Consider the following 14,857-nt stretch of genomic DNA (forward strand, 5'->3'; position numbering starts at 1 on the left):
ACAGACAGACAGACAGAAATCCTTTTTTATAGGTATAGATTTACTTTTCAAATTGAATTTAAAAATATTTGGCAGCACTGGTGCCCAAAAATGACATCTTTTTCGGATTCCTGGGTAATTTCCTTTAAAAATGTGAAAATAATGTCTTTTTAAACCTAATATTTCCGGAGATATAAGCAAAAGAAAATAAGAGGTTTTGACAAAAACCGGTATTTTCCTTAAAAATTAAGGTGCTCCCATCAATCGAAGGAATGTCTGATCGGCACCAAACTTTGGAGTTTTACTTTCTGACCGAAAACAAACAATCTGGCAAAATTTGGTTCAAATTCGTGAAGGTCGATTACACGGGTCCCGGACACTTCGCGTGGAATGACCCATAGTAATAATGTTTATAGTTCCACAGTAAATATGATTGTACATTGTTTGATTCAATGCGAACATAACACTGGTAAAGGTGGAGTGCGAGAAAAGAAACATTTTCGGCTTTCGACCGACTTGATGGGTGGCACGCATGCTTTCCTTACCCACTATCGCTCGTTTGGATTCAAACCTAAGGGATAGCCCCCCATATGATTCGGGAATCGTAGGATATCGATTAATCAGTTGTTAGCTTGCGAGAGGTTAATGCTTCAATAAAAGATTCGATTTTTTTAACTATAAAAAACTTCTTCAGTAAAGCTTTATAATTGTTAGAAATTGAGAAATTATCTGCGACTTTTCGTCGAAAGCAAAATTTTGAAAATAATTAGTTCTATCAACATTATTCGCCTTCCTGGTTATACTGCAAAAACATAATCAAAAACTTCGAAACGTATCGCAACTAATTTGGATTGAAAAATAACTCTTTTTTCGACCTTTATTTTCTCTGTTATCCAGCATTAGTTGCCAAGTATAAATCCAAATATGTACACCTATATGTAGGTAAATGCCACTCACAACCGTGGCCACAACTTTAGCGCACCGAAATTTCCGCAGTGGTAAATCACCGCTCGACGAAACATTTCATCCGATTTCAGTTCCCAAAAGTGTCGCAAAGCAAACTAAGTACCGACGGTACCTACAGACAAATAAATATTTATGATCAACGTGTGTGTCCGCTTTCAAGCACACAAAACAAGACAATGACCATCGCCGCCGTCGTCGCAGTCGTGGTCGGTACAGGAAGGGTTGTAGTGGTTTTCCGCACGGCACGGCACGGCGATCAGCTGTTGCCACGTGCCAGCACCGAATATGCTGCCGTTTTATTGAAATATCTAAACAATTTCTCCCTTTTTCCTTCTTTTGTCGGTATACGGATTGTTTAGTGTCATGCCAAGTGTATATAAAAACTTGCTACATTTATACGTTAAAATCTGCATTGTAGAAATTAGTTTCACCCTCCGAGGGTCCTGCGGGACGGGGGGTTTTCGGGTCGCTTATCGCGAGCGGCACTTGCGCCGCGCTTCGAACGGAAACGATTGCAGTTTTTTTCTTCTTTATTTTCAGCTATATGTGCCCTTTAAGTTAAAGATTGTCGTTTATATCGGAGCTTTCTTTCTGTAGCCGGCTTGCTCACGGTAACATATTTGCACGCGGTTATTTGTTTTCGTTTGCTTCATTTGCTTCATTAGCGGGAATGCCCGAATCCACGTGTTTTGATTTATGACCACCGCCGTACCGTGCCGGGCTCGGGAGATTTGATAGTTTTTTTCCACCTGCTCGTCGGCCCTGGCAGAGCAGCGCAGTACGTGCTCTCTCTGTGTGGAGGCGGGTGGTACTCGGTTAGAGATGGTGGCGGTAGTGGGGGAATAGGCTAAACAACTACTTCCGGAAACGAATTTATACCGGTTTGGTGTTTTGCTGCAGAGATTTCGGGTTCAGGTACGTAATAGGTTTGGTTTGGCGTTTCGACTCGAATACATTGCCTGGTGAAAGAGAAATGTGGCCTATTAACCTTATTTTTATGACTGGCAGACATTCAGTAGGTACAGTACGTGACATGTTTACTGGGAATAACTGTCACAAATTTGGCAGTCACAGACTCGACTGCGGGAAATGGGAAACAGGAAGGTAGAGCAGTTAGGTTTTTTTCAAGAGTTTTGCTGATACAAGTTACGTAAGGATTGCAAGGAATTTTCAAAGGCACTAAAGTTTAAAATCAATAAAAATTGGATTGTACGCAGAATTTAAAATTTGTATTGCTAGAACATACTCGTTCTTATTCACTAGTTTATCTATAGGTAAGGGCAACCTGGAGCACGTGACACACCTTCTGTTTGAAGATTGATGTCATCACGTAATGTTGCCCTGTGTTTCATTAAACCATAGTTCTCTGTTTATAGGTTAAAAATCTATGAGTTAAAAAATATGTCTACTAAAACGGTTTTTTTTTCAAAACCTAAACTGGGTACAAATGTAGTTTGGAACTGTTCAAAAATAACAGTATAATTTGGCTTGAAATGTTTTGCCATGTTATGAAATTTGGTACAATTTTTTGACTTGAAAATAATATTTAGAACATCCGTGCTCTTCAATTTTCCCAGAAAACTGTTAAAGAAATGTTCCAATTTTTTCGAACATTATTTCGTTTGGAACAAATGTGCCAATTTCGAACATTACTTATTTCGGTGACCAATACCTGCAATCCAAGGGCCTGGGAGTAGAAACTGAGTTCATATCCGGTAATAATTGACTCCCATTATAGCTTGGTTCGATCAGCCGGTCCCCCAGCTTGGATAAACAGGAACAGTTCCCCTTCACTTCTTGTCCCAATCTGTTTGGATGCTATAAACACCTTTGATCATTAGTTGCTTCTATCGTTCCCTCCGTGGATTGTTATGAACAATTAATTAAATGCCATACCTCATGATTAAGAAAAAACATTAGGTTAGTTTAAAGAAAATTATTCAACAAATTCGTCAAAAAACTGTAAGCGCTGCCAACTCTGCGCCCTTCTTTCAATTATGCATCAAAATTAACAAAATCAAAAAATATAACGGGTGGCAACTAAAATTTTGGAATTTTTTTCTCAAGCTGTCAAAAAAAGACAACGATACATGAAGAAGATCTGATTTATCGAAATTAAAGATACATTATCCATTGTGGAAAAAAGTGTACATTTGAAAACGGTCCGTAATCGGCTATTCGGCGAAGCTTTCGTTTGACGTCGAAACAGGAGCGTTGTACGGCCGTCATGTCAACTTTGCGAATGCATCTCTTGATTCTACCAATCAACTGTTTGCAAGTCGTGGCTCTCCAGTTGTTTTTGTACACCAAGGAACTCAAAATCCCGAAGAAATCTTCGATTGGGCGCACTGAGACAGATTTGTCGGGTCGTGGTTTTTAGGTACAAATGGGATCGAGTGCGTATTCAGGAACGATTGTGTTTTTGTTTTGGCGTAATGCGATGATGCTCTATCCGGCCAAAACACGTATTGTCCATCTGCATGATGTTTTTGTAGAAACGGGATCCAAATTTTATTCAAAGATTTGTCTGGTGCATCTTAAATAATAGCTAAACCAGAGAGCTTGTTGTTGAAGAAACGAGAAAGAGAACGATGTCCTTCTGCGTCCATAACTTTGACTGGTCTTTCACTACCATGCTTGCGAATAGTTGTTGAGCATCTTAGGATATGGTAAACAGTCGAAGCCGCAACATATTTGCTTCTTAAATGTTGTACCGTATACTTTTTGCCGAGATTTCTGTTGCAGATCGTAGAAGTGTACAACGCGCTCCCGAAATGTTTCTTGTTTCGACGCCATTTTTAGCAAAACTGGGCAAGCATAAATAAAAAATACAGCACTCGTTCGCCATTTGCACGAATGAGGCGATGCGATTAGCGAATTTCGTATTTTAATTGCACGATGGTTGCTAATATTTATTGAAAAACGTAATACGTTATCACTGTAAAGAACTCTTCACATGCATTCACACGTACGCTAAATTTTGAGAAAAACATTTAAATTTTTACAAACGAACTAAAAGCTTAATGAATATGTGTTCAACTAGTCAAAGTTTAGCCAAATTTATATAAATTCGTTTGTAAAGTATCTACGTAATGCAGAGATAGAGAGTGTGCATTCGGCAACGCTGCATTTTTGTTTATAGCAACCACCTGGAAAACCACGTGTAGTTTGACAGATAACTGCTTTTTAGTTGCACGATCGTGCAACTAGCGGACGTGCAATTAAAAGACGGTGCGGTTAGAGGACGTGCAATTAGCGCACGAGTGCTGTATTAACAAAAAGAGCAAAGAGAGAGCTAACACATACATACTCTCATTTCTCTCTGAGCTCGTTTGTTGTTGAGCCGCGAAAAAATTCCAAAATTTTAGTTGCCACCCGTTACACAAATTACATACAAGTTATACAGAAATAACACAACAATAACACTGAAACGCTGCCAAAATGATACCACAATTAAATGCAAAATGGCATAAATATTCGTCTGTCGAGATATATGAGTATGGCTTGAAAAATTATAAATATTACAATTATAAACGCAGCTCAATATTTCTATACGATAACTCAATTTATCGCGAAAACACATCAATCAATAAATAATTTAGAAGAATTCAGGAGATGGAAATCGGAAATCGAAAGTCAGAAAGCAGGGAGCACCAATAAAAAATCAGAAATCAAAAACCAAAAACCAGAAATCAAGAATCTGAAAGCAGAAATCAGGAATCAGAAATCGAAAATTAGAAAACAGAAATAAAAACTACACGGTATACATCCCTAAGGATTGTATGAAAGGATGACGTAGGACTATATTAGATCATTAGATCAAAGACTAATGTAAACTGCATTTCTGGCATATGTATGTTTATAAGAATCTGTGAGTGCCATTATTTAAGTGCATGCTGAAAAGAGAAGAGCGAAATATTCAGATTCAATTCTTCATTGAATGCAATGGTGGAGTTGAAAACACGTGGACGTAGGTTCATAAGTACAACGCCTGCAACCATTGAGACATAGAGATTTCTTTTAAAAATCACCTGTTTGTATCATAAAGGTTGAAATAGTAATGAATGACCAGTCCACAGATTATTGTATTAAATATGATAATGCGAAGCGTGAAATGTTTCAATAATCTTACTTTAACTCGCTTGTGGCCTTTAAAAGGGTCATTGGTTGCAAATAACATTAAAACCAAAGCACGTTCATCGCAAATATCACGTTCCATTCGAATGTCATTCTCTTTTGACATGAATGGCAACAGACACGTAAATTAGCGGCGTCGATTCACTGTCTTTTGCTCCGAGAAGCTTATCGCTTGTTACATAGCATAGCTCGCTTGTTACAAAATTTCTGTTTTATTTGTATGAGAGTCCTTATCCTCCTACCACAGGGGTGCGGTGTCTCATACCATCATAAAATAAATTCATGCCTCCGAAAACCTCCACATGCTAAATTTGGTTCCATTTGCTTGATTAGTTCTCGAGTTTTATAGTATCATTAGTATAGGAACCCCCCCTCTTACGCCTTCCATGAAATTGCTGGTCATTTTATCTATCCAACGACTTATAAATTGTCCAGTTTCGTTCAGTAGTTTGGTAATTATTACCATTTCAAATCTTTCATTCAAACGTTACACTTCTATTTTCGTTTTCACAAAGTCCAACCCAATCCCAGTATAGTAAACAAAGACGTAGTCCTACGTCAAAAATAAAAAATCAGAGCGCAGAAAGCAGAAATCAAAAATCAGAAAGAAAAAATCAAATAGCAGAAAACAGAAATTCTCGAGGTAAGCAATAAGCATTAGCCATGCTATTCAAATGCAAGCCAATAAGCATTTAAGTCACCTTAAATGCTACCTAAAAACTACTTTGATAAAATATACAGCTACTTTACTGCTAATCCTCTTATAGTGTTGATAGTGCTATTTGCAGCTGATTACCAATAAGAAGAATATAATTTTGGATGCCGAAATAATACGAATAGGCTTTCAAAACGCTAATAAACAACAACGTGGAGCATAAAATGGCAGATATGCTAATAAGCAGCTAATTTACTGCTTATGTTAATGCTTATTGGTTATCTGGGAAGAAATCAAAAATCAGAAAGCTGCAATCGGAAATCAGGAAGCATAAATGAAAAATCCGAAATCAAAAATCAGAAAACAGAGTGGCAGAAAGCAAAAATCAGAAAACAAAAAACAGCAGAAAGCAAAAATCAGAAAACAGACTGCTAAAATCAAAAATCAGAAAGCAGAAATCTGAAATCAGAAATCAGAAGGTAGAAATCAAAAATCAAAAATCTGAAAGCAGAAATCAAAAATCTGAAAGCAGAATTCAAAAATTAAAAATCCGAAATCTGAAAGCAAAAATCAAAAAGCAGAAATCAGAAATTAGAGAATAGAAATTAGAAAGTAGAAAACAGAAATCTACAATCACAACACAAAAATCAGAAATCAAAAACCAGAGAGCAGAAAGCAGAAATCAAAAATCAGAAAGCAGAAATCAAACAGCAGAAAGCAAAAATCTGAAAGTAGAAATCAGAAATCAAGGATCTGAAAGCAAAAAGCAGAAATCCGCAATCAGAAATCGAAAATTAGAAAGCAGAAATTAAAAGTTAAAGAGCAGAAAATAGAAAGCAGAAATCAAAAACCAGAAAGCAAAAATCAAAGAGCAAAAAAACGAAATCAGAAATCTGAAATCAGAAGGCAGAAATCAAAATTCCAAAATCTGAAAGCAGCAATCAGAAATCAAAAATTAATAATCAGTAATTCTCGCTGGAACGCGGGGCCATTACTGACACGAGGTCTTCAAATATTGGAACTTTTGCGCTTAATTGGTTGAAAATAGTTAAAAAAATAAGAATTACACTTTTGATACCTCGAAATAGTGGACCCCTCGTTCGCCAAGGGGACTAACAGGTTAAAAAAAAGTTTAATTTTGAGCAAACCTTGAGATCTATATCATGTGATATTTCATAAATTTGCCATGAAACAACTAACAAATAGCCCGGTTCTGTAAAAAAGAAGAACAGAGCTTTCAAATGGAATAAAAAAAATTTTGGCAGCCATCTTGGATCTGGTCGCCATGTTGGATTTTATCAAAAAATCGCCGTTTTCGCCATGAGTCAGCTTTCCAATGGTGGTCTTATAATGAAAATCGGTTCGAGGACTCATGGTAAAAACGGCGATTGTTTGATAAAATCCATTTTGGCGACCAAATCCAAGATGGCTACCTAAAAATGTTTTACTTCATTTGAAAGCCCTGTTCTTCTTCTTTACAGAACTGGGCCATTTTTTCATGGCAAATTTATGAAATATCTCAAGGTTTGTCCAAAGTCAACTTTTTTTGAACCTGTTAGACGCCTTGGCACACGAGGGTCGACTATTTCGAGGTCTCAAAAGTGTAATTCTTATTTTTTAACCTTTTTCTACCAATTAAGCGCAAAAGTTCCAATATTTGAAGAGCTCGTGTCAGTAGTGGCCCCGTTTCAGCGAGAATTACTCAAATCAGAAATCCGGAAGCAAAAATCAAAAATCAAAAAGCAGAAAAAAATCAGAAATCTGAAAGCAGAAATCAGAACGCACAAATCAGAAATTATAAAATAGAATATAGAAAACAGAAATCTGAAGGCAGAACCCAAGCAACAATGTGAGTTTTATTATACTCTTATTGTAGCATTCAAGACCAATTTTGGTCTTAAATACCATCATAAGAGCGAAATAAAACCCAAATTGTTACTTGGGAAATCTACAATCAGAAATCAGAAATCAAAAATCAGAGAGCAGATATCAGAAAGAAGAAATCAAAAATCAGAAAGCAGAAATCGAGTTAGAAATTAGAAGGTAGAAATCAAAAAGCGGAAATCAAAAATCAAAAATCTGAAAGTAGCTATCAGAAATCAAGAGTCTGAAAACAGAAGACAGAATTCAGGAATCAGAAATCAAAAATCAGAAAGCAGAAATCAAAAATCAGAGAACAGAAAGCAAAAAGCAGGCATCAAAAATCAAAAAGCAGAAATCAGAAAACAGAATTGTAAAACAAAAAAACAGATATCGAAAACCAGAAATGAGAAACCAAAAATCGGGAAGCAGAAATCAAACAGCAGAAAACAAAAATAAAAAATCTTAAAGCAGAAAGCAGTAGTCAGGAATTAGAAAGCAGAAATCAGAGAGCACAAATCAGATAGCAGAAACCAAAAATCAGAAAACAGACAGCTAATATCAGAAATCAGAAATCTGAATTAGGAAATCAGAAAGCAGACATTATAAAGCAGAAAACAAAAATCAGAAATCAGAAAGCTGAAATCAAAAATCAGAAAGCAGTAATCAGAAAGCAGTAATCAGAAATCAGAATGCAAAAAACAGCAATCAGGAATTAGAAATCAGGAAGCAGAGATCAAAAGTCGAATAGCAGAAATTAAATTTAAAAATCAGAAATGAGAAAACAGAAATCAGAAAACAGAAATCAAAAATCAAAAAGAAGAAAACAGTAAGCAGAAAGCATGTATCATAAGCCAGAAATCAAAAATCTTAAACCAGTAATCAAAAATCCGAAAGCAGAAATGATAAATCAAAAAAAAATAGAAATCAAAAACCAGACATCAGAAAACAGAAATCAGAAATTAGAAACCAGATATCAGAAAACAGAATCTGCAAAAAGCATTGAAATAGAAATAGAGCAACATGCAAAAAAATACAGAATAGAGAAAAACGTCAGAAATTAACCCCGAAATAGTAAAATAAAATAACGAAAAATGGCAAAACAGATGACTAATAAACCAAAGTAAGGCCATTGCAAATTACTTTAAAGTTTTTGTCCCCCCGCCCTTCAAAATTGGCTCTAAAAATCGGGGGACAAAAAAAAATTTAAAACCTGAGTAGAATTTTTTTGTATAAAATCAATTATTTGTGGGTTTTACAGCCCAAAGAACTCGAAATAAGAGTTTACGGAGTGTTAACACTTCTATCACGAAACAAAAATTGAAGTACAAATAATGTGACTTCCAAAAATCGACAAAAATTGTTTTTTTTTTATTTTGACTCTATTTTGGAAGGTTTTTGCAAGAAAACTAATCTATACCTATAAAAATGGATTTCTGTCTGTCTGTCTGTCTGTCGGGATGTTCCTTATAGAATCAAAAACTACTGAGCCAATCGGCGTGAAAATTTGCATGTAGAGGTTTTTGGGGCCAGGAAAGGTTTTAATGATGGTTAGAGACCCCCCCACTAAAAGGGGGGGCTCCCATACAAATGAAACACAAATTTCTGCATAACTCGAGAACTAGTCAAGCAATTGGAACCAAATTTGGCAAGTGGGTGTTTTTGGAGGCAACCATTTTTTTTCTATGATGAATTAGGACCCCTTACCTTTTTAGGAGGGGGGCTCCCATATAAACGAAATACAAATTTCCTCATAGCTCTAGAACTAATCAAGCAAATCTAACCAAATTTGGCATGTAGGTGTTTTTGTACGCAAGAATATTTTCTATGGTGAATTAGGACCCCTCCCCTAAAGTGGGGAGGGGTTCTAATTCACCATAGAAAATATTTTTGCCTCCAAAAACCTCGACATGCCAAATTTGGTTCCATTTGCTTGATTAGTTCTCGAGTTATAAGGAAATTTGTACCAAATAGAACCAAATTTGGCATGTGGGGCTTTTAGGGGGCAGAAATTTTTTCTATGATGAATTAAGACCCCTCCCCTGTTTAGGAGGGGGGGGCTCCCATACAAATGAAATTCAAATTTCCTTATAACTTGAGGACTAATCTAGCAAATGAAACTGCACGTTGTTGTATATTAGCTTTTTGACTGCATAGGTGTTGTAAATTGGCATCCAAAATTGTATTCAAATTCTTCGTGTCGGTAATTAGCTGTAAATTAGCATTGTCAGCACTATAAGAAGGTGAAAAGTAAAGTAGCTGTATATTAGAAAGGGAAGTTGAACAGAAGTGATATATAAAGCATGAAAACCGCACAGCAGATGAACGGAAAAGTATATCGGCACATAAAATTAGAAACAAAAAAATTAAAGACAAATAACAAAAAGAGATATAATATTTACCCAAAGAACCATAAAGTCGTGCTTCGTGATGCTCAGAAAAACAGAAAAAAACAAATTAAAAAAAGTAGATTTTAACGCATAAAAGGTAAGAAAAAGAAATTTCGGTATTGATCTACAGTAAAGTTAAGTGAAGTCCAGAATTCAGGATTCACCAACCTAGTGTTTACTAGTCTATAGACTGTGTTTCGGACAAATTGGACAAATTAAATGTCAAAGACGTTTAAATCCAATTATTTTTCTATAAAAATAATCAAATTTTAATGACAGTGCAGTCATTCAAGCAAGCGAAAGAATTTATCGAAAAATCGATTCCGTTCTCGTTCCCAATATATATTTACCTTCCAATTCCACAAGCTTCGGAGATAATTTATAGCCTCATTTAAAGCAAACAAGACGCGAGTGAAAAGTTACATTATGAATATTAATTTGTCACCCCGGGTATCAGCTGTATGGCATATCAAGGCAACGCGTTGCCGATTTTAGGACCGAAACGTAAATTTTCACGAAACAAACACTGAGTCAGTTGTAAACGCAAACATTTCAGTTTTACAAAGCGGTCGAATCCCGGTTGGGAAGTGATCCTAAGTAAGCAAAGACAAAAGGAACAGTTGCAACCGATTTTAATTATTTCCATCTCTTGGATAACGACTTGATTGTACGTTTATCGAGAAGCCATAAAGAATCCTGTCTCTTTCCTCTGCGTCATTTGCTGATTGAACAGAAAATTTTCTCACACCATACCCAATCTGAGCCATTCGAAATGCTGCGCACTTCAAGCCCGTGACCGTAGCAACGAAACAACCTTATCTGAGGAATTTAATGGATTTCGACCGTTTTATATGAATCGCATTTTCTACGGCTCGCTATCCTTCCAGCCGGAGTGCAGTGTTTGTGGAGATAAAACCGCTAGCACCAATCTCGACAGCAAGGTGATACTAATCCGAAATCCCAATGCGTAGCGTAGCGCAGATAATGTCAGGTACACTACATTTTCCTCCGTTCTGCTTCCGTTTCCGTTTCCCATCCACAGATCGTAGCTTTCTAGTGGCCAATGCACAGCCGGAATCGTGTCACATCATCTTCTGCTCGGATGGTTTCTGCAAGATGACCGGTTTCACGCGGGCAGAGGTGATGCAGCGGTCCGCCTGCACCGAGTTCCTGCAGGGCCAGATGACCTCGCCGGCCGTCATCCAGTCGATCAAGGAGGCCCTGAAGAAAGGCGAGGAGAAGCACTTCGAGATACTGTACTACCGGAAGAATGGTGAGTGTTGATTCGTCCGTCGCACGGAACTGTATTGATGGCCGTTTGGCACTTTTATTTCGATTGCGTTAAATGCCGTGCGTGTGCGTACGTACGTAGGTACGTTACGGACGTATGGGAATGGGATAGAGTTTCATGCTGCCAAAATAATCATGCCATTCTAGAGGACAATAACTGCAATTCGTTTTTCTTACTCTGAGATTTATGTGATTGAATCTCGGTACTAACGAGTTTGTAATAATACCATAACCAAACGTGTTCATGCCAATTGTCTTAACAACAGGCCTAGAACAAATTTATCCTAATTTATTGTGATAGATTAAATACGATTAGAATCCATTTGAATTACATAAAACCCGATTGCTCTACGTTTCACAAAACTTAATTTGAACAAACAGGTAAGTCCACATTCATACATTTTCACGATTATATTATTTTGAGCATAAACAGTGCTTTTGACGTGGGCATTTTTCAAAATTCTCATTCAGGTTTGAATTGAGTTCACCCAGAGTTTTATGTAATTTTATGCGCCGTAGGCATATGTGGTTATTAAACTTCTAAATGGAAACGGTATATAAAATGTTGAAGGTTGCATCTAAGATACTAATGCCTTCAACGTAGAAGCAAGTAAATTTAAATACGAGAAAACTATATTGAATTAATAATTTATTGAAATTTAATATATTCTCACTTTAATTTTATTATATTCCTCCAATAATCATGGTATAAGTACGACAGACTATATGGAATGCAGTTTTCACATGAAAGGTTCCAATTTGCTCATCCGTTTTAATAGTTAATTGGTGAGCTGGTAGTCGTGCACGAGTACAAATTAGTTATGAACTAATATTGACGAGTTTCCACCTATTTAGAGTCCCACGCGAAAATTATTAGCGTGGTTATTTTCTGCGTTCACACATGTTTGCAATTAAGTAATTTGAGCCATCAGTTTTTCGTTATTGCCTCCCCGATGCATCCCTCCTTGCTTGATAAGCATATTTTTATAGTGTTTAGTAAATACAGGATAATTTTTATCAACAAATGAATTTGCGTAGGACTCGTAAAATTGCTGCAAGGTACAATGCTAGAGTGCTATAATTACGACTTAGTTAGATAGTTTTGCCCCAAACAACATTTCCAATTGACCAAACTCGTGTTTTAGTCTTTGACCTTAAAACGCGGTCAGGCATTAATATTAATTTTTTTTTTTGAAACGATGGTTTTACAATTGATAGAGGGACGGTAGGGGAAAGTAATAAAAAAATTTTGGGGAAGGAGGGGAAAGAGTGGAAAGGAAGGGGGGGCGTAAAAGCCCAATTTTTCCAGAGTGGTGGAGCGACCAACGAGCTGGGAACGGGCTTCTTAGTATTGGGCAAAATGCAGGATCGCGTAATGGACTGGAAAGCGATCAGTGAGAAGAAGTGCGTGTTGAGGATAAAAGGCCGTTTCTTCAATTATACCATCATAAACATGCATTGTCCAGACGGAGGTAGACCCGACGACGAGAAGGAAGCGTTCTTTGCGCAGGTGGAGGCAACGTACGACAGCTGCTCACTACGGGACATCAAGATCGTCATCGGGGATATGAACGCCCAGGTCGGCCGGGAAGCAATGTATAGACCGGTGATCGGGATCCATAGCCTGCACACCGACACGAACGATAACGGCCAGCGATGCATCAACTTTGCGACTTCCCGAGGCTTGGTGATCAAAAGCACCTTCTTTCCCCATAAAAATGTCCACAAGGCCTCCTGGAGATCCTGACCAACCTGACCAACGAACCTCGAACCAAATCGACCATATTCTCATCGACAAAGTCGGCTAAACATTCGACAACTAGACAACCCGCGAACTGCCGAAAACTACGCACGCGTACTGGATGAAGCTCTCCCTTCCTTTGCGGAGCTAGATGCTTTGAACCTCGAAAACGGATGGAATAGGATACGCTCGGCCGTCAACGAGGCCGCAACCGCGGTGCTAGGTGTGGAAACCTCGACTCGAGTGCACGAAATGATTGGTTTGACGGGGAATGCCAAGAAGCGATAGAGAGGAAAAAAGAGCTTGGGAAAACTATCTGAGCATATCCACGAGTGAGAATTTGGCCAAGTATCGACGAGCGAGGAATGAGTTGACCACGATCCTGAGGGGGAAAAAGCGCCAAAAGGAGGACAGAGATCGTGAGGAGCTAGAACAACTATTCCGGGTTAATGACACCCGCAAGTTTTACGAGAAGGCGAGCCAAACTCGCAAGGCCCACACACTAAAACCTGACATGTGTAGGGACGAGGAAGGGGATCTAATCACAAACGAGCGCGAGGTAGTCGAAAGGTGGAAGCAGTTCTTCGATGACCACCTCAACGGGGATATAGCAGCAGGAGACGCAATGGAAGTTAACCTCGGAGTACATACAAACGACAACAGCGTACCGGCTCCCGATCTCGAAGATTGAGTCGCCGGAAAGGACCGACTCCCGGCTGAACTCTATAAAAATGGCCAAGAACCGCTAGCAACGGCACTTCACTGGCTAATTTCAAGAATTTGGGAAGAAGAGAAACTACCGGAGGAGTGGATGGAAGGCGTAGTCCGTCCCATCTACAAAAAAAGACCGGCTAGACTGCTGTAACTATCGCGGCATTACGCTGGTCAACGCCGCCTACAAGGTGCTCTCCCAGATTTTGTTGCGTCGTCTATCCCCAATAGCAAGAGATTTCGTAGGGCAGTATCATGTGGGATTTACTACTACGGATCAAATTTTTACACTCCGACAAATCCTTCAGAAATGTCGAGAGTACAACGTGCCCATACATCATATTTTCGTGGATTTCAGAGCAGCATACGATACCGTTGAACGCGAAAAGCTATGGTAGATAATGCACGAGTACGGTTTTCCGGACAAACTGACGCGGCTGATCAAAGCTACTCTGGAACGAGTGATGTTACGGCAAGGGGATGGACTGTCCTGTATGTTATTCAATATCGCTATTGAAGGTGTGATCCGGCGAGCGGGAATCGAAACGTGAGGAACGATCTTCAGCAAGAGTAGCCAACTCATAGCCTTTGCAGACGACCTCGACATCACCGAGAATAGAAACCGTGGGACGGCGGAGGCAATCTACGCCAGACTTAAAACGGAGGTTAGGAGGATAGGGTTACAAATTAATGCGACGAAAACCAAATATATGGTAGGAAGAGGCTCCCGAGAAAGTAACGTTTGCCTCCAACGGACAGTGACTATTTACGGCGATGAACTGGAAGAGGTTGATGAGTTCGTATATTTGGGATCTCTGGTCACCGCCGACAATAGTACGAGTAAGGAGATCCAACGACGCATTCAAGCTGGAAATCGACCCTACTTTTCCCTCCGCAAGACGTTTCGATCTATACGCCGCCGCACAAAGCTGACGATGTACAAAACGCTAATCAGACCGGTAGTCCTCTACGGACTTGAGACAGTAACTTTACTTACGGAAGACATACGTGCACTTACCGTTTTTGAACGAAAGGTGTTGCGGACTATTTTTGGCGGAGTGCAAACGGAAAGCGGAGAGTGGCGGTGACGTATGAATCACGAACTACAGGCACTGCTTGGAGAAATTC

General features: G+C 38.6%; 1 protein-coding gene across 1 annotated transcript in view; it reads left to right on the forward strand.

Moving 5' to 3' along the window:
• LOC128736755 (potassium voltage-gated channel subfamily H member 7) overlaps positions 1–14,857 on the forward strand; it is a 298,342-nt gene that overhangs the window by 38,725 nt on the left and 244,760 nt on the right. The window contains exon 2 of the mRNA XM_053831242.1: positions 11,030–11,260. Within this exon, the coding sequence (XP_053687217.1) occupies positions 11,030–11,260 (231 nt within the window). The remainder of the gene's footprint in view (positions 1–11,029; positions 11,261–14,857) is intronic.

This window comes from Sabethes cyaneus, chromosome 2 (genome assembly GCF_943734655.1).
Source record: "Sabethes cyaneus chromosome 2, idSabCyanKW18_F2, whole genome shotgun sequence".
Classification (NCBI taxonomy): Eukaryota; Metazoa; Arthropoda; class Insecta; order Diptera; family Culicidae; genus Sabethes; species Sabethes cyaneus.